The sequence below is a fragment of the Rhinopithecus roxellana genome, chromosome 20 (genome assembly GCF_007565055.1).
Source record: "Rhinopithecus roxellana isolate Shanxi Qingling chromosome 20, ASM756505v1, whole genome shotgun sequence".
NCBI lineage: Eukaryota > Metazoa > Chordata > Mammalia > Primates > Cercopithecidae > Rhinopithecus > Rhinopithecus roxellana.
Genome location: NC_044568.1, coordinates 20,356,350 through 20,376,747, shown reverse-complemented (window position 1 = coordinate 20,376,747; position 20,398 = coordinate 20,356,350). Strand labels below are relative to the sequence as shown.

The 20,398-nt window shown below is 51.2% G+C and overlaps 1 protein-coding gene across 1 annotated transcript in view; it reads right to left on the bottom strand.

Moving 5' to 3' along the window:
* CA5A (carbonic anhydrase 5A) overlaps window positions 1-20,398 on the bottom strand; it is a 51,481-nt gene that overhangs the window by 5,249 nt on the left and 25,834 nt on the right. Inside the window, exons 3-5 of the mRNA XM_010355580.2 lie at window positions 14,093-14,211; window positions 10,247-10,342; window positions 9,725-9,787 (exon numbers count right to left, since the gene is read on the bottom strand). Of these exons, the coding sequence (XP_010353882.2) occupies window positions 9,725-9,787; window positions 10,247-10,342; window positions 14,093-14,211 (278 nt within the window). The remainder of the gene's footprint in view (window positions 1-9,724; window positions 9,788-10,246; window positions 10,343-14,092; window positions 14,212-20,398) is intronic.

Below are 20,398 nucleotides of genomic sequence, written 5' to 3'. Positions count from 1 at the left end.
TAGTTTTTTGTATTTTTTAGTAGAGACGGGGTTTCACCGTATTAGCCAGGATGGTCTCGATTTCCTGACCTCGTGATCTGCCCGTCTCGGCCTCCCAAAGTGCTGGGATTACAGGCTTGAGCCACCGCGCCCGGCCCGCATTGTTGCTTTTTAAAATTTTTTTTCTTTTGAGACAGAGTCTCGCTCTGTCACCCAGGCTGGAGTGCAGTGGCGTGATCTCGGTTCACTGCAAGTTCCGCCTCCTGGGTTCACGCCATTCTCCTGCCTCAGCCTCCCGAGTAGCTGGGTCTACATCCACTCGACATTGCGACTGGCTAATTTTTTATATTTTGAGTAGAGACGGGGTTTCACCATATTAGCCAGGATGGTCTCGATCTCCTGAGCTCGTGATCCACCCACCTTAGCCTCCCAAAGTGCTGGGATTACAGGCATGAGCCACTGCACCCGGCCTACCTGAAGACATTTCTACTGCTACCTTACCAATGAGGGTATCCAGTATCTCCATGATTACCTTCATCTGTCCCCAAAAACTGTGCCTGCCACCCTGCGCTGCAGCCATCCAGAGATTGGCAGCCCTCGGCCTAAAGGTCTGGAGGGTGACTGACCTGCAAGACTCACAAGAGGGGAGGCCGACAGAGGTACCTGCAGATGGAGCGCTGTGCTCCTGGTGCCGACAAGAAAGCCGAGGCTGGGGCTGGGTCAGCAACCGAATTCCAGTTTAGAGGCGGATTTGCTCGTGGATGTGGCCAGCCACCTCAGTAAAATTAGAGAGGATTATTTTGCATTGAATACACTTACGGCCAAAAAAAAAAACTTAAAAAAAAAAAGAGTCAGGGTCTTACTTTGTCACCCAGACGGGAGCGCAGTGACACCATCAGAGCTCACTGCAGGCGCTAATTCCTGGGCTCAAGCGATCCTCCTGCCTCAGCTTCCCAAGTAGCTACGACACCACACTAGGGTTTAAAATTAATTGTTGGTAGCCAGGGGGTCTTGCCAACTTGCCCAGGCTGTTCTCCAACTCCTGGGCTCAATCGATCCTCCTGCCTTGGCCTCTCAAAATATTGGGATTACAGGCATAAGCCACTGTGCCCAGCCAGCTCTTTTGGATATATACCCAGAGGAGTGTGATTGTTGAATCATAGGGTAGTTCTATTTATTATTTGTTTATTTGTTTATTTATTTTGAGGCAGAGTCTCACTCTGTCTTCCAGGCTGGAGTGCCGTGGTGTGATCTCGGCTCACGGTGGTTGGAACTGGCCGCAACACAGCCCTCATCAGTGTCCCAACCCAAACAAGCACAACTCTGCATCTGTCCCTGGCTGTGGGACAAGAGTCCAGCCAGAAGTGACAGAGTCTCTGTCCGCAAGGAAGACGGCCTCCCTGCTCAACCACAGCACATTGACTTTGTTGGGCCCTGGCCTTCCGAGGTGGAAGCCGGCAACCCAGATGTCTTGGGCTTGTCTCCTAACATCAAGCAGTGAGGGTCAGGGTCGGGAGAGGCGGCTGAGCTACCAGAAGGAAGCCCAGTAGTGTCCACGCTGACAGACACATGCATCAGTTCTGGACACACATGTTCACGTAATTATCCAGCTAATTTTTTAAAAACAGCATTATAGGCTGGACGCAGTGGCTTATGCCTGTAATCCCAGCACTTTGGGAGGCCAAGGCAGGCAGATCACCTGAGGTCAGGAGTCGAGACCAGCTTGACCAACATGGCAAAACCCCGTCTCTACTAAAAATACAAAAATTAGCCGGGCATGGTGGCAGGTGCCTGTAATCGCAGCTACTCGGTAGGCTGAGGCAGGAGAATCGCTTTAGCACAGGAAGCAGAGGTTGCAGTGAGCCAAGATCATGCCACTGCACTCCAGCCTGGGCAACAGAGAGAGACTGTCTCAAACTACAACAACAGCAATAAAACCCACAGCATTATTGTGATAGAATTCACATACCATGCAACTCTCCCATCTAAAGTGTACAACCTGGTTGGACACAACGTCTCATGCCTGTAATCCCAGCACTTTGGGAGGCTGAGGTGGGAGGACTGCTTGAGGCCAGGAGTTTGAGACTAGCCTGAGCAACATAACAAGACCCTGACTCTACAGAAAATACAAAAACTAGCCAGGTGTGGTGGCACACGCCTGTGGTCCCAGGTAGTTGGGAGGCTGAGGTGGGAGGATGGCTTGAGCTCAGGAGGTCGAGGCTGCAGTGAGCTGTGATCATGCCACTGCACTCTAGCCTGGGTGACAAAGTGAGATCCTTTCTTAAAGTAAGTACATAAAAATTGAAGTGTACAGTTCTATGGTTTTGGGTATATTCATGGTTGTGCAGCCATCCCAAGTCAATTTTAGAACATTTTCAACACCTCAAGGAGGAAGTTTGGTACTTTTTAGCTCTCGTCCCCACCCCCGCCCTGCTGCTTCTGTCTCTGTGGGTTTCATAGGAACTGAGTCATGTAACATGTGGAACATTTGTGTCTTGCGTCTCTCACTTAGCATGGTGCTTTTGAGGCTCACCCACACCACAGCGTGAGTTAGACCTGTGTCCTTTCTGACTGCCAAATAACATCCCGTTGCACAGTCTAGCGGCGTTGACATCCCATTGCACGGTCTAGCTGGGCTGCGAAGGAGCAGGCTGCTTGTGCACATGGGTAACAGGCGGGTGTGCAGTGAGATGGTCTGTGCCCATGGGTAACAGGTGGGTGTGTAGTGAGGCGCTGGTCTATGCACATGGGTAACAGATGGGTGTGTCCTGAGATGTCCGTCTCCTTCTGCCTGCCACACGTCCTCGCTCCCAGGGCATAGATGTGCCAGTCACTTTCTGAGCAACTACTTCAAATCTTCAGAACAACCCTTCGAGAAGTATTTCTAGTTTACTGATGAAGACAGACAGACAGATATAAACAACTTGCCCAAAGCCATGTTGCCAGTCAGGGCCACTGAGGCCTGGCCCGTTCCGAGGTGTGGGCTCTTCCCTCCCTCCCCAGGGCTGCAGGAATCAGTCAGGGGAGCGGCAGGCCCCAGACATTCCTCTGTGTGCAGGTTTCTTGCCAATTAAGCTTTCTAGTCTTAGGCTGGGAAGAGGATGTCTGTGTGTTGCATCATCATCCCCAGGAGCTCCTGTCTTGTCTGTAAGATGCATGAGGGCTGCCGCAGCTATGTGGTTACAGAAAGTTGCTCTCTCGGCCGGGCACGGTGGCTCAAGCCTGTAATCCCAGCACTTTGGGAGGCCGAGATGGGTGGATCACGAGGTCAGGAAATCGAGACTATCCTGGCTAACACAGTGAAACCCCGTCTCTACTAAAAATACAAAAAACTAGCCGGGCGTGGTGGCGGGCGCCTGTAGTCCCAGCTACTTGGGAGGCTGAGGCAGGAGAATGGCGTGAACCCGGGAGGCGGAGCTTGCAGTGAGCTGAAGTGAGCTGAGATCCGGCCACTGCACTCCAGCCCGGGCGGCAGAGCGAGACTCCATCTTAAAAAAAAAAAAGAAAGTTGCTCTCCCCCGGGGCCCCCAGAGCGAGTCAGGGCCCTTCCTTTATGTGTGTGGTGAGCCCAGTTGGCTAGGATGGGACACTGGTGAGCACACCAATGAGCCTGAGACCATCACATCTATTATCTGAGCACGGATGGACCAGCTACCCGTGGAAAGCACCACAGCCTTTGCTGGTGGAAGTGGGTTGGTGACTTGTTCCACTTTTCTTTTATTTCTTTCTTTTTTTTTTTTTTTTTTGAGACGGGGTTTCGCTTTTGTTGCCCAGGATGGAGTGCAATGGCATGATCTCGGCTCACCACAACCTCCGCCTCCCGGGTTCAAGTGATTCTTCTGCCTTAGCCTCCCGAGTAGTTGGGATCACAGGCATACGCCACTACACCTGGCTAATTTTGTATTTTTAGTAGAAATGGGGTTTCTCTGTATTGGTCAGGCTGGTCTCAAACTCCCGACCTCAGGTGATCTGCCTGACTCAGCCTCCCAAAGTGCTGGGATTATAGGCATGAGCCACTGCGCCCGCCCTATTCCTTGTTTTGTCTTCTTTCTCTTAAACAGGACCCCACATCTTAGGAGCGTCAAGCCCCACCCAGCGTAACTCCATCCTTGCGTTGTCCTTAGAGCCTCAGTTTCCCCAGGTGTATGATGGGCGCATGGTGGCTGTAACGGGCTTCCGTCAGTCCCTGCCACACGGGTGTGGGGCTCAGTAGGTGCTGCCCCTGCTGCTGCCAAAGCTGAAAGAGCCTCCACAAGGGCATAGAGCCGTTCCCTGGATCCCCTGGACCTGGTGAGCTGTTTCCAGCTCCACAAGGCAGCCAATTCCCCTGTAGCCCTGACTCTTGTGAAGGCAGGGACGAGGGGTTCCCCAGCAGCCTGAGGAGCTTGCAGCTTGTCCAGGCATGGAGAGTGGGGATCCTCTGTGGGCAGTTTTGGCCAAAACTTCTGACTACGGAGAGAGGGTCAAAGGTGAAGCCTCGAGGTCTCCATTCTGGGATTGTCTGTCTAGGGTCACCATGGCCACACTGGGGCTGTGCCTGCATGCTGGGAGCTGAGTGCACAGTGACAGGTGGGCACTGGTAGGGGCCTATGCAGATGGGATGGCGCTGGGAGTGGGGGGTCCGGGCTTCCGGGCAGCACCTGATGTGGTTTTGGTTACAGACTCTGCCCGTGTTTCCCTCTAAGCTGCTAAAAAGTTCAGAAATGTGCAGCAGGGGCTGGAGCTCAGCCTGAGTTCTGACTGAATGTGGGAGGTGGGCACTGGGACGGTTGGGAGTTCAGGCTGCATGAACCCACTTCCTGGGTTTAAAAACGGGCTCTTCAGCCGGGCGCGGTGGCTCAAGCCTGTAATCCCAGCACTTTGGGAGGCTGAGACGGGTGGATCACGAGGTCAGGAGATCGAGACCATCCTGGCTAACACGGTGAAACCCCGTCTCTACTAAAAATAAAAAAAAAAAAAAAAAAAAAAAACTAGCCGGGCGAGGTGGCGGCGCCTGTAGTCCCAGCTACTCGGGAGGCTGAGGCAGGAGAATGGCGTAAACTCGGGAGGCGGAGCTTGCAGTGAGCTGAGATCTGGTCACTGCACTCCAGCCTGGGTGACAGAGCGAGACTCCGTCTCAAAAAAAAAAAAAAAAAAAAAAAAAAAAAAAAAAAAAAAAAAAAAAACGGGCTCTTCACCTGCCAGCTGTGTGCCCGGGGCAAGGCCTTCTTTGCCTCTCTGAGCTTTTTTTTTTGAGACAAGTTCCAGACCAGCCTGGAACCAGGAGAGATGAGGGGGACTACGTGACTCTGGTCTTTCCTGCCCTAGTTCAGGACAGTTTGTTCCTTAACTGCAGGAAACCAGGAAAGTAGCCCAGAAGCTGCAGTGAGCCTGTCCCTGGGTGAGGACTGCTGAGTTCTTGCGGGTGAGTGGCAGAGCTGGGATTTGAAGCCAAGGCCATCTGTCCTTGAGCCTGAGGCCACCACAGCCCCGTCCTGCCCTGCACTGTCCTCCAATAAGGAGTTAGATTCGACCACGCTTCTAGCATTTTCCATCACAAGGCCATCATTCTAAAGTTTCATGGACTCCCAAAAGGTAATAGCTCTCTCTGGGAATCAGCTGACTGAAAGCACCCGTAGCAACAAAAAGCGATTTTAACCTGGTGGATTTTCGTTTCGTGACGGGCGGCAGCAGCCTGTGTATTCCACAGCAGATGTATGTGTGTGAGTGCTGGCCACAGCTGGGCCTTGAACTCAACTGCACGTTTAACCAAGAACCAGACATGATTCTTATTCCATTACATTGTGAGAATGCTTCTCTAGTGTGGATTTTTTTAATTTTAATTTTAATTTTTATTTTATTTTATCTATTTTTTTTGAGGCGGAGTCTCGCTCTGTCACCCAGGCTGGAGTGCAGTGGCCGGATCTCAGCTCACTGCAAGCTCCGCCTCCCGGGTTTACGCCATTCTCCTGCCTCAGCCTCCCGAGTAGCTGGGACTACAGGTGCCCGCCACCACGCCCGGCTAGTTTTTTGTATTTTTTAGTAGAGACAGGGTTTCACCGTGTTAGCCAGGATGGTCTCGATCTCCTGACCTCGTGTTCCGCCCGTCTCGGCCTCCCAAAGTGCTGGGATTACAGGCTTGAGCCACCGCGCCCAGCCTTTTTTTTTTTTTTGAGACGGATTCTCGAGCTGTCACCCAGGCTGGAGTGTAGTGGCGCCATCTCGGCTCACTGCAACCTCCGTCTCCCGGGTTCAAGCAAATATCCTGCCTCAGCCTCCTGAGTAGCTGGGATTACAGGCATGTGCCACCATGCCCAGCTAATTTGTGTATTTTTAGCAGAGATGGGGTTTTGCTATGTTGGCCAGGCTGGTCTTGAACTCCTGACCTCAGGTGATCTGCCCACCTCAGCCTCCCTAAGTGCTGGGATTACAGGTGTGAGCCACCACGCCCGAGCTACTGTGGATGTTTAATATCTCCATTTCACAGGTGAGGAAGCTGAGGCTCAGAGGTGCACAGCTCAGCAGTGGTGGATCAGGGCTCTGGACCCGGGAGTCCAACTGTAGGGCTCTCTGATACACTGTGCTATGGGAGAAGCTCCCAGAAGTCCTAGGCTGGGAGCCTCTAGACAAGAGCGTTGTTCAAGTCTCTTCCCACTCCCTGACCCATGAAGAAAAGACTCTTTCCCCCCAGGCTGGGCCTTTTACCTCCTAAGGTCTTTTTTTTTTGAGACAAGTCTCGCTATGTCACTCAGCCTGGAGTGTAGTGGCACAATCTCGGCTCACTGCAACCTCCACCTCCCAGATTCAAGCAATTCTCCTGCCTCAGCCTCCCAAGTAGCTGAGATTACAGGCACCCGCCATCATGTCTGGCTAATTTTTGTATTTTTAGTAGAGATGGGCTTTCACCAAGTTGGCCAGGCTGCTCTGGAACTCCTGACCTAAGGTGGTCTGCCTGCCTTGGCCTCCCAAAGCGTTGGGATTACAGGCGTGAGCCACGGCACCCAGCCTCTTAAGGTCTTTTAATTTATCAAGGGTCTAACTCGGCCAGGTGCGGTGGTTCATGCCTGTAATCCCAGCAATTTGGGAGGCCAAGGCAGGCAACTCACTTGAGGTCAGGAGTTCAAGACCAACCTGTCCAACATGGTGAAACCCCGTCTCTACTAAAAATACAAAAATTAGGCACATGGTGGTGGGCACTGGTACTTCCAGCTACTCGGGAGATTGAGGTAGGAGAATCGCTTGAACTGGGAGGGCGGAGGTTGCAGTGAGCCGAGATTGCGCCATTGCACTCTAGCCTAGGCGACAGAGAGAGACTCCATCTAAAAAAATAAAATAAAATAAACAGTCTAACTCTTTATTTTCAGCTGAGGAGATGAGCCCAGAGATCAGCATCAGGACCAGAGCTGAGTCCCCAGTGGCACTTCCTCCCCTGTCCCTGACATCATTCCTCCCCTGCGGTTTGCCTAAAAAATTCCGACTTACCCCATGGGGAAGAAATGCTCCAGAACCTTCCCCGGGAGGAACACAGCCCTTGGGTAAAGGGTCCTTCACAGCCAACTCTTTTCTTTCCCATCAAGAGGTGGGACCACCTGGAGTGGGAGGTGGCTGCTGGCTGGGAAAACATCCCCTCACCAGGTTTCCTCCGGCTGTGGAGCCGCGCAGAGGAAGAGGATGGGGCGTCAGAGCTCTCAGAGCCGTGGCCTTGTGGAGTTCCTGAGCAGGCAGATGGGGCGGCAGGGGGTGATCTTGTCCCAGTCCCAGGAGGCCGCCCCAAAGCCAGCATCAAGGCGAAGGCCACGCACAGATCAAAAGCCTCCTTGAACCGCGAGGAAGGGCTGGCCCCAGCTCCAACTGGACCAGCCCGCACCATTGTTAACACAGGTTGAGGCCTCATCCGTCCGCACATCTGAGGCTTGCGTTGACTCCCTCTGCCCTGGAATTCTTTTGTTTGCTGCTGAATAAATAAACTACGTTTCTTTGGAATTTCCCCTTCTCCCTCAAAGCCTTTTCTCAGCAGATCTTGGAGAAACGCAACACTCTTGTCCCAGCCATCTTTTCGAGCTGTGCTGGATGCCGGGAAGCATATGGAGAGATGGACGGAGAGCTCTGGTTTGGGCAGGTTTCTCTCTGCCCTTGGGCTTGGAGTGGGATAAGGACTGTTTTAAGTTCCTTCCCAAGGAGAGCCTGGGTGGTACACGGGTCAGCATTCGCATGTGACCACTTAGAGATTTGTTCCAATATGTTTTACAACAAATTTTATCATTAGTGAATATCATTACCCAGAACAAGGCTAAAAAATTTTCGAGCTAATCAATTTAAAGAAAAATATAGGACCGGGTGCGGTGGCTCAAGCCTGTAATCCCAGCACTTTGGGAGGCCGAGGTGGGTGGATCATGAGGTCAGGAGTTCAAGACCAGCCTGGCCAAGATGGTGAAACCCCGTCTCTACTCAAAATACAAAACTTAGCTGGATGTGATGGTAGGCACCTGTAATCCCAGCTACTCGGGAGGCTGAGGCAGAGAACTGCTTGAACCCGGGAGGTGGAGGTTGTAGTGAGCTGAGATCACGCCACTGCACTCCAGCCTGGGTGACAGAGTAAGACTCCATCTCAAAAGAAAAAAGAAAAAAAGAAAGGAAGAAAGAAAGAAAGAAAAATATTAAATAGATAGGCCGGGCACAGTGGTTCACGCCTATAATCCCAGCACTTTGGGAGGCCAAGGCAGGTGGATTATCTGAGGTCAGCAGTTTGAGATCAGCCTGGCCAACATGGTGAAACCCCATCTCTGCTAAAAAATACAAAAAGTAGTCAGGTGTGGTGGCACACGCCTGTAGTCCCAGCTACGTGCGAGGCTGAGACAGAATTGCTTGAAACTGGGAGGCAGAGGTTGCAGTCAGCCAAGCTCACACCACTGCACTCCAGTCTGGGTAACAGAGGGAGACTCCTGAAAGAGAGAGAGAGAGAGAGAGAGAGAGAGAGAAAGAGAAAGAGAGAAAGAGAGAAAGAGAGAAAGAGAGAAAGAAAGAAAGAAAGAAAGAAAGAAAGAAAGAAAGAAAGAAAGAAAGAAAGAAAGAAAGAAAGAAAGAAAGAAAGAAAGAGAAAGAAAGAAAGAAAAATATTCAGTAGAGAGTAGTCCCATCGGCAGGTAGATATGTCAAACGTTTTCAGTATCCTGCCTGCATGGCTGAATTTTGGGAACTTCTATCGAGCCCAACACCCTTATTTTTTGAAGACGGAAACAGGGTCCCAGAGCAGTGGTGATGCATTCGAAGTCAGAGAGAGCCAGCTGTTGACACACGAGCATCAGCCCCGTGGAATCATGTTTCCAGAACTGGAATCACGGCCCCTCGGCGGGGCTCTTTCCACTGCGCCATTTCTTTTTCCTTGTAAATGAATCACTGCACTAAACAATTTTGCTTGTCACATGATGCTGATTTCTTTCTTTTTTTTTCTTTTTTTTTTGAGACGGGGTTTCACTCTTGTTGCCCAGGCTGGAGTGCAATGGCGCGATCTCAGCTCACTGCAACCTCCACCTCCGGATTCAAACGATTCTGCTACCTCAGCCTCCTGAGTAGCTGGGATTGCAGGCATGCGCCACCACGCCTGGCTAATTTAGTATTTTTAGTGGAGACAGGGTTTCTCCATGTTGGTCAGGTTGGTCTCAAACTCCCGACCTCAAGTGATCCACCCGCCTCAGCCTCCCAAAGTGTTGGGATTACAGGCGTGAGCCACCGCGCCTGGCCTGCTGATTTCAGATATGCAGCTTACCTTATGTTTTATTTTCGGCAAGATGTCCACCAGGCTCTGCAGCGTCTGATGATGGACCCCGAGCTGTGTGGCAGACACAAGAGGTGTTAGCTGAAAAGGCAGTGGATGTGGGGGAAGCTCAATCCACTGTAAATATACCACAATTTAAAAGCAATCCTTGGCCAGGCATGGTGGCTCACACCTGTGATCCTAGCACTTTGGGAGGTCGAGGTGGGCAGATCATCTAAGGTCAAGAGTTCGAGACCAGCCTCCCCAGTATGGTGAAACCCTGTCTCTATTGAATATACAAAAATTAGCTGGGTGTGGTGGCGCACTCCTGTAGTCCCAGCTACTGGGGAGGCTGAGGCAGGAGAATCACTTGAACCCAGGAGGTGGAGGTTGCAATGAGCCGAGACCGTGCCACTACGCTCTAGACTGTGTGACGCAGCGAGATTCTCTCTCTCTCAAAAAAAAAAAAAAGCAATCCTAATGATGGATCACCACTGTTTTCATTAGGAGAACTACACCACAGCAAACGATTACCTTTAAAAACACACCTATCACAGCCAAGCCGTTCTCTCCCACGACAGCTTCCTTGTAATTTCGGTATTTCACAGAATTCCAGTGAACCAAATGCAGCTGAAACACAGTGGAAAGAGAACTTAAATCGATCAGCAAGAAGTAAGACGGTCCCTTCCCTTTCTGAATGGCTGCCCTATGTGCCCACTTAATCATAATGAAAGGGCCGGGCGCGGTGGCTCACGCCTGTAATCCCAGCACTTTAGGAGGCCGAGGTGGGAGGATTACGAGGTCAGGAGTTCGAGACCAGCCTGGCCAACATGGTGAAACCCCGTCTCCACTAAAAATATAAAGATTAGGCCAGGCACGGTGGCTCATGCCTGTAATCCCAGCACTTTGGGAGGCCGAGGTGGGCGGATCACAAGGTCAGGAGATTGAGACCATCCTGGCTAACATGGTGAAACCCCATTTCTACTAAAATACTATATATATATGTGTGTGTGTGTGTGTGTGTGTGTGTGTGTATATATATATATATATATAGAAAGAGAGAGAGCTAGGCATGGTGGCAGATGCCTGTAGTCCCAGTTACTTGGGAGGCTGAGGCAGGAGAATGGCATGAACCCGGGAGGTGGAGCTTGCAGTGAGCCGAGATCGCGCCAATGCACACCAGCCTGGGCGATAGAGCGAGACTCCATCTCAAAAAAAACAAAACAAAACAAAACAAAAACAAAGATTAGCTGGGCATGGTGGTAGGTGCCTGTAATCCCAGCTACTCAGGGGGCTGAGGTAGGAGAATCACTTGAACCTGAGGGGCGGAGGTTGCAGTGAGCTGAGATGACACCACTGCACTCCAGCCTGGGCAACAGAGTGAGACTCCGTCTTGGAAAACAAAAAAACAAAACCAGAGGCCTCCAGTTAAGTTTGAATTTCAGATAAGCAGTGAATAACTTTGTAGTGCAAATATGTCCCAAATATTGCATCTTCCTGATGTCAAGGCACTCGACCTTGACCCTCATCCATGTCTGCATTTGACACTCTGCCTTTGGTTTTCCTGTGGTGGAAACATGGATCTGGAATCGTGTTCTAGTCTCTGTGTCAAAATTGGCCAGGTGACAGGGATTTAAATCGGGGTCAGCACAGGCTGGGGAAGGGGCTTTCTGAGTTGCTGGCAAGCAAGAGGCAGAACTGTGATCTGGGTCCGGTTCCCCGGCTGGGCGTTCCTGTGGTGAGAGCGTGGTCTTGCCTAGAAGGGGCCTGGGCACCTGTCCATGTTTCCTTATAAGCACAGGGGATGTGGGGCAGCCTTTTATAATGGGTGCTCCAAGCCCCAAGTCCACCAGGATGGGGCACAGCAAGCCGTTGGGCTTCTTGTCCACCATTCACCACACTGCTGGGGCTCTGGGACCAGGGGCCCCGTGGAGGGCATTGGGGCCAGTGAGAACCACACAGCACCTCGATGCCAGCAGGTTCACGTGCTTCCAGATGCATCTGGGCCAGTGAAGGTGGGTGTGGGCTCTTCCTGCCACCTGTGGCTCCCCTGGAATGCCACACCTGAGGCCCCACCGTAGACCCCCCTCCCCCTCCCCCTCCCCCCTCCCCCCCAGGAAACCACACACTGCAGCATGGGCCAGACACTCAGCCAGGATGGGGGCCCCAGCCCTTGCTCAGCCCGAGTCAGGGAGGTCCCTGGGGGCCCAAGCTTACTGGTCTCCTTTCTCTAGGAATACATTGCAACAACCTTCCTCCTTTAAAATATCTGCTCATCGGCCTGGTGCGGTGGTTCACACCTGTAATTCCAGCACTTTGGGATGCCAAGGCAGGTGGATCATGAGGTCAGGAGTTCAAGGCCAGCCTGGCCAAGATGGTGAAACCCAATCTCTACTAAAACTACAAAAATTAGCCGGGCACGGTGGCAGGCGCCTGTAATCCCAGCTACTCGGGAAGCTGAGGCAGGAGAATCACTTGAACCTGGGCGGCAGACGTTGTAGTGAGCTGAGATCACACCACAGTACTCCAGCTTGGGTGACAGAGTGAGACTCAGTCTCAAAAATAAATAAATAAATAAATAAATAAATAAATAAATAAATAAATAAAATATCTGTTCATCAAAAACAAAGTTGCAGATAGACACATACTAAAATAAAAGGCATGTTGTTAAATGAAGAGAAACACACGGAAGCCATTGTTGCGCTCATTCTTGGAGCTATATATAAATATGTGTACAATTATGATAATAGATATCACTCCCTATTTAAAAAACGGCCCAAGGTCACCTCTGGGTGTGTGGTTAAAAGCAATTTTCATTTTCTGGTTTGGGTGGACTCTAGTTCCATATTAACTGCAGTGTTACTTTCTTTTTTTTTTTTTTTTTTGAGATGGAGTCTTGCTCTGTCGCCCGGGCTGGAGTGCAGTGGCCGGATCTCAGCTCACTGCAAGCTCCGCCTCCCGGGTTTACGCCATTCTCCTGCCTCAGCCTCCTGAGTAGCTGGGACTACAGGCGCCCGCCTCGTCGCCCGGCTAGTTTTTTGTATTTTTTAGTAGAGACGGGGTTTCACCGTGTTAGCCAGGATGGTCTCGATCTCCTGACCTCATGATCCGCCCGTCTCGGCCTCCCAAAGTGCTGGGACTACAGGCGCCGCCACCTCGCCCGGCTAGTTTTTTGTATTTTTTAGTAGAGACAGGGTTTCACTGTGTTAGCCAGGATGGTCTCGATCTCCTGACCTCGTGATCCGCCCGTCTCGGCCTCCCAAAGTGCTGGGATGACAGGTGCGAGCCACCGCGCCCGGCTGCAGTGTTACTTTCATAACAACAAGTTCGAAAAACAGAAAGAGTCCTCAACTTGAAAAAGCGTCAAAAGTCAGGTGGGCGGGTGAGCAGAGGTGTGATAAAGTAAACATGGCAGAAATGGTCGCCACAGGATTGAGACGTCAAACGCGTGGATTCTTCTCGTTCATTTCTTTTCATTTTTTTGTATGTTGCAAAAATTTCATAATAAAATATTTGGGGAAATCTATAAGGCATCACCAAAATGGTGGTTTTTATCACCCAAAAAAACTACAAAAACCAATTCCCAACATTGATCCACACTCATTTTCTCTACTGACTCCCACTTTGGAATGTTGAAAATAAGACTGTTTTAAGAAGATGATCTCGGCCAGTGCCGTGGCTCACGCCTATAATCCCAGCACCTTGGGAGGCTGAGGCAGGTGGATCACTTGAGGTCAGGAGTTTGAGACCAGCCTGGCCAACATGGCGAAACCCCATCTCTGCTAAAAATACAAAAATTAGTAGGGCCTGGTGGCAACCACCTGTAATCCCAGCTACTCGGGAGGCTGAGGCAGGAGAATGGCTTGAGCCTGGGAGACGGAAGTTATGGTGAGCCAAGATGGCACCAATGCACTCCAGCCTGGGTGACAGAGTGAACCCTGTTTCAAAACAAACAAACAAACAAACAAACAAAAGAAGATGATCTTTACTGCAAAGATGTGCAAAGATGTTCAGCTTCTCAGCAGAGGGCCTTGTGGATCTGCTAGTCCCTACAGCTGCAAGCACACAGCTGAGTGAAGCACGGCAAAGAGCTGAGGCTCTGACCTTGATCCCAGCTGTCTGACTTCGGCAAGTTCCATAACCATTCAGAACCTCAGTCTCTTCTTCCGTTGAATGAGAGTGCTTACAGTGCCTTCTTCATAAGAGCAGGGTGTGAGTAAATGGGTGGGGTGGCCGACTGTTCTGGTATGAGTACTGACAGTCCCAGGTCCCAGAAGACCCTTCACATCTGAGCAGCAGGCATGGCTTGTTCACCCCCCACCATACAGCCAGAGACATAGAAAGTGTATAGATACGTGCCGTTAGGCCACGTCTACAAACCTCGGCGGGGTACGCGTGGCCATCCACTGTGTGCTCCGAGCCCCCCTCGTTCACTGCTCCCCAGTGGAAGTGAAATTGCTTCAGTCTGTAGTGGTTTTCCAAGGGCCCACCACTAATTCCTGGAAATAAAGGCAGCAAGACATGTGTGTCATTTTGTCTGTTTGTCAAGCTGTGGTGTTACCTGAGGCATTGTCTACGCTAGGGTTGTATAAGCTCACTCACAAGGGGTTGCTATATGGTTGACGTGACAAGCCAAGGTGGGCTCCGTGAAAGGTGGGCTCTGTCTGTCCCATTCGCTCTGCCCCACCACCAGCCCAGCGCCTGCCCAGAGGTTCACAGTAAATGCCGAATGAGGGCAGGGTCCCAGTGCTGCCACTGGGTGCTGGTGGGGGCCTCAACTCCTTGCAGACAGAAATCGGTAAAGAATGTTTCTGAGATGCCTGCCTGTCCTATAAGATTTCCTGATTTCAACTAAAAAAAAAAAAAGATGTCTTCCAAGTATTTTTTAAAAGCAGCTTAAATCCTATCACCAAATAATGTTATAAAATAACACACAATGAGCAATGTTTTTGTTTTGTTTTATTTTATTTTGAGACAGAATCTCACTCTATCGCCCAGGCTGGAGTGCAGTGGCATGATCTTGGCTCACTGCAACCTCTACCTCCAGGTTCCAGTGATTCTCCTGCCCCAGCCTCCCAAGTAGCTGGGATTATAGGCATGTGGCACCATGCCCAGCTAATTTTTGTATTTTAAGTAGAGACGGGGTTTCACCATGTTAGCCAGGCTGGTCTCGAACTCCTGGCCTCAGGTGATCCACCCGCCTCTGCCTCCCAAAGTACCGGGATTACAGGTGTGAACCACTGCACCTGCGTGAGAAGGTTTTTAAATAAGCAGACTCTGGCTAGCGTCAGTCCTGATCTCTGGCAGTCCCTGCTTAATCTAGGCCCACCACAGGGCCAGCTTTTATTGGAACACTCCTTCCTTCCTTAGTCACCCTGAACACTGACCTTGGAGTCAGCGCTCTCCACCTGCAGGCCTCGGGGTGCCCTTCTCCATGGCACAGTGCCAGGTGTGGCCTCCCAGGAGCTTGGTTCACCTGACATGAGGGACTCAGCCATGAGCATTGCTCACCGAGGCCTCTGGCTCTGCCCTGCAGAGTCATGGCTGCCGTTCCCAGGTCCGAGTAGTGCTGGGAGTCTGCCTTTTAGTGAGCTCCCCCGGGGGGTTCTGATGTGGGTGGCTTCTCCTGTGCCTAAGCACTTTGTCACTAACAGATTTCCATCAACAACTGCATCAAATGTGGTACCTGTTCCACACGTTGTTTTCACTGAAAGGAGCACAGTATGCTCCCGGGATGGCTGGGCAAGGCTGGAAGGCACTGGCAGAGCTAGAGCACTGGTCACAAATTCGGGGTGGCCCGAGTGCCTCCCATAGCTGTGGAGGAGCCTCGTGTCACCTGCCTTGCTCATGTCACCTCCTGCTGTGGCAAAAGCCAGGAAAGCACTGGGCGCGCGATGAATGCCCTGGGGAGCTTGACACTGCTGACTCCTGGTGGTTTCCCGACACCAAAAGTATGTATAGTTGGGCTGGATGCGGTGGCTCACACCTGTAATCCCAGCACTTTGAGAGGTCTAGGCGGGTGGATCACTTGAGGTCATGAGTTCGAGACCAGCCTGGCCAATGTGGTGAAACCTTGTCTCTACTAAAAATACAAAAATTAGCTGGGCGTGGTGGTGTACGCCTGCAATCCCAGCCACTCAGGAGGCTGAGGCAGGAGAATCACTTGAACCTGGGAGGTGGAGGTTGCAGTGAGTTGAGAACGCGCCACTGCACTCCAGCCTGGACAACAGAGTGAGACTCAGTCTCAAACAAACAAACAAAAAAAGTACTCATAGTTGGAGGCATCAAGGTGTAAACTGGAAATGGAAAATGGATTCGGCTCTGGTCCAGTCAGGGGCTAGGCAAGTGGTGGACCAAGCCACAGAGTTGCTCACTGCCCCTCTTCACTCAAAATCTCAGTGTTGGTCTGGAGCAACCTCGGAGTCACACCTAGCTTTAGAATTCTACCATTATGAGCAAGTCTTCTAAGCTGCTTAAATATGCACAGATGAATTACATCTCAATTTGTTTAAAGACACAGAAAGAGTCCTTCCCACAATAAGCACACAAAATCACTTTGTTAGGCCAGCCGCAGTGGTTCACACCTGTAATCCTAGCACTTTGGGAGGCCAAGGTGGACATATCACTTGAGGTCAGGTGTTCGAAACCAGCCTGGCCAACATGGTAAAACCTCATCGCTACTAAAAATACAAAAAATTAGCCAGGTGTGGTGGTGGTTGCCTGTAATCCAAGCTACTTGGGAGGCTGAGGCAGGAGAATCGCTTGAACCCGGGAGGTGGAGGTTGCAGTGAGCCGAGATCGCACCAATGCACTCCAGCCTGGGCGATAGAGTGAGACTCTATCTCAAAAACAAAACAAAAAAACACTTTGTTGCTAACAATCAGGTCTTGTTCTATGGTGGCCCACAGTGCTGTGAATGAGAGGGAGAGGTGGGGAAGCCGAGGCATGAGGAAAACCTCCCCGCTGGGTCACATTGCAAGAGTTTCATGGTGATTTTCTGGCTTTGAAATTACAAGAGAGATGAGTTTTTTTTTCCTTTGAGAGGGAAGAGTATAAGAGTCAATCGGCCTTTGTGGTTTTCTGTTCTATTTTAATTTCCAGGGAGAGGTTAAGCAGGTTGCCAGCGGTGCCTGAGGTATGCCAGTGGGAACCAGGATTCAAATCCAGGTTTGACACCAAAACCCACGCCTTTTCCACTTTGTCCTTCAAAGTACAAAACACAATCTTTTTTTTTTTTTTTTTTGAGACCGAGTCTTGCTCTGTTGCCCAGGCTGGAGTGCAGGAGTCCGATCTCGGCTCCCTACAACCTCTGCCTCCTGGGTTCAAGAGATTCTCCTGCCTCAGCCTCCAGAGTAGCTGGGATTAAGGCACCTGCCACCAAGCCTGGCTTTTTTTTCTTTTCCTTTTTTGTATTTGTATTTTTTTTTTTTTTTTTGAGACAGAGTCTCACTCTGTCGCCCAGGCTGGAGTGCAGTGGCCGGATCTCAGCTCACTGCAAGCTCCGCCTCCCAGGTTCACGCCATTCTCCTGCCTCAGCCTCCCGAGTAGCTGGAACTACAGGCGCCCACCACCTCGCCCGGCTAGTTTTTTTTGTATTTTTTTAGTAGAGACGGGGTTTCACCGTGTTAGCCAGGATGATCTCGATCTCCTGACCTCGTGATCCGCTGGTCTTGGCCTCCCAAAGTGCTGGGATTACAGGCTTGAGCCACCGCGCCAGGCCCCTTTTTTGTATTTTTAGTAGAGATGGGGTTTCCCCCTCTTGGCCAGGCTCATCTTAAACTCCTGATCTCAGGTGATCAGCCTGTCTCAGCCTCCCAAAGTGCTGGGATTACAGGTGTGAGCCACTGTGCCTGGCCTCCAAAACACAATCTAAGGAATTTACAGAACCACAAAATGCAAGCACGGTGAGCTCTGTGCTCGCTTCTGCCTCAGCCTGTGTCCGAGGTGGAAAGGGGGTTTGTAGCTGACTAGCCCCAGGGGCACCAAAGTACATTGATTGGTGGCTGAGGGTGGAGCCTGCCAGGGGGTCTGCCTCTTGCTCTTGGGATGGGTTCACTCATGATGAGTTTACTGTATGGAAATTCATGCATGTCTGTATCATCTCTTCTAGAATAGAAATGCCTAGAAGGCAGGGATGTTGGATGCTTCATGGACAAATTAGACTGGACCCAACCTGGTAGATGCCATTTGTAAGACTCTGAGTTAAGTCCTACCCAGTTGCACTCTTAGGACAGAAGGTGTTTCTAGGCTGGGCATGGTGGTTCATGCCAGTAATCCCAGCACTTTGGGAGGCCAAGGTGGGCAGATCACCCAAGGTCAGGAGTTCAAGACCAGCCTGACCAACATGGTGAAACCCCATCTCTACTAAAAATACAAAAAATTAGCCAGGCATGGTGGCAGGTGTCTGTAATCCTAGCTACTTGGGAGGTTGAGGCAGGAGAATTGCTTGAACCTGGGAGGCGGAGGTTGCAGTGAGCTGAGATCATGCTACTGCATTCTAACCTGGGCAACAAGAGTGAAACTCCGTCTCAAAACAAAAGCAAAAACAAACAAAAAAAGAGGCTGTTGGGCCGGGCGCGGTGGCTCAAGCCTGTAATCCCAGCACTTTGGGAGGCCGAGACGGGCGGATCATGAGGTCAGGAGATCGAGACCATCCTGGCTAACACGGTGAAACCCCGTCTCTACTAAAAAATACAAAAAACTAGCCGGGCGACGAGGCGGGCGCCTGTAGTCCCAGCTACTCGGGAGGCTGAGACAGGAGAATGGCGTGAACCCGGGAGGCGGAGCTTGCAGTGAGCTGAGAGCCGGCCACTGCACTCCAGCCTGGGCGGCAGAGCAAGACTCCGCCTCAAAAAAAAAAAAAAAAAAAAAAAAAAAAAAAAAAAAAAAAAAAAAAGAGGCTGTTTCCATCTGGACCATCACTGTATCAACTTGACTTAGTGCAGGAAAGGGTCATTGAAGGCACTCAATGAACCCTCACGGGATGAATGAATACAGGAACGAATGGGATTAGTCAGTTCATTGATTTATTCATTGAATCACTCGATTGGTAAGCAGCTCTGTGTGTTGCAGTGGAATCTAGCCTTTCCCACAGCAGTTTGGGAACCGCTGGGGATTTCTAGGAAAGTCCACGGAACATAGAAATAGTTAAAGACCTGGATTTGCAACTTAGCTCTGCTTCTAACTTGCTCTGTGACCCTGGGCAAGTACCTTAGCCTCTCTGAGCCTAAGCCTCTCTACCTGTCAAATGAGAAGAGCGGGCAGGATGAATAGAGACAAGGCAGGAAGCATTTTGTAAAATGTCTGATGATGGCGGTGGTGGTGATTGTGCGTTGCACACCATTTGGGGGGCTCTGCAGCTTCATTTGTGTAAAGTGAGTTACTACACATTTCTCTTGGTCCCAGCTCAAGCACCCTAGGGTTCTACATAGGCACATAAATAGGGTCCCAAAGAGAGCAATGCCAACTGCGTAAGTCCACTGACAGCTGGATGCCTGCCGGACCTCCACCCACAAAACCTAGTAGAAAAGTCACCCTCCAGACTGTGGTTAACTAACGAGGGCCAGGAACGGGAGCTGCTGGGTCCAGAAGGGACTTGTGAGCCCTGAGCCTCTGCAGGGTAAGGTGCTATGCTAACTCTGAGGCTAGAAGACTTTCCCAAGGCCACCTTCCCAGCAGGGCTGGAGCTCCTCACCCTTCCTGACCCCGAGCTGTTCCAGAAGTCTTTTATTTTTTTTGAGACGGAGTCTTACTCTGTCGCCCAGGCTGGAGTGCAGTGGTATGATCTTGGTTCACTGCAACCTCCGCCTCCTGGGTCAAGTGATTCTCCTGCCTCAGCCTCCCAAGTAGCTGGGATTACAGGCGCACACCACCACACCCGGCTATTTTTTTTTTTTTTTTTTTTGTATTTTTAGTAGAGACGGGGTTTCACCATATTGCCCAGGATGGTCTTGATCTCTTGACCTCATTATCCACCCACCTTGGCTTCACAAAGTGCTGGGATTACAGGCGTGAGCCACTGTGCCCAACCTGTCCCAGGATTCTTTACTGCAGCAGCCTGATGGGCTGGATCCCCCGCCTCTCTACCCATGGGAGTAAGAGAAGTCAGCCCTTTCCAATCTGCCCCTGAGGGGAACCACGAAGCCCTCGGAACACGCGGCGCCTCCTCAGGCTGGCTCGGGGCATCTGCACGCCTGTACCTGAACAAGGGACTTGCTTGAAACGGCGACCACCCTGGGCTGGGGACCAAGCACGCTCAGGGGAAAACCCGAAGAGGCTACTGTGTCTCACTGGCTCTGTGATACGCAAATAAGGAGGGAAGCCAAACGTTCGTTCTTCTAAGAGGGTAACCGCAAAGGCAGGCTGGGCCGCTGCGTTTTCGGGAACGGCAGGTGCAGGGGCCGATGGAAAACTCGGGCTGGGCTGGAGCGGCCCCTGGTGGCAGGTCGGTGGAGAGACACCCGGCGCCTGGCCACGTGGCCCTCGCGGGGCGCGCGCATTTCAGGAAGACACAGAGGCGGAAGGAAAAGCTTGGCCTTTTCATTGAAAGTACAGTGCGCATGGATTCCACAGGAGCCTCTTCAGCATCAGTCTAGTGTGGGATTCATACACTTTGAGCCGCTTTCAAGGTGAAACACAGAATCTCACTGCACATTTTAAATCCCACTGTAAATTCCAAAATTAGAC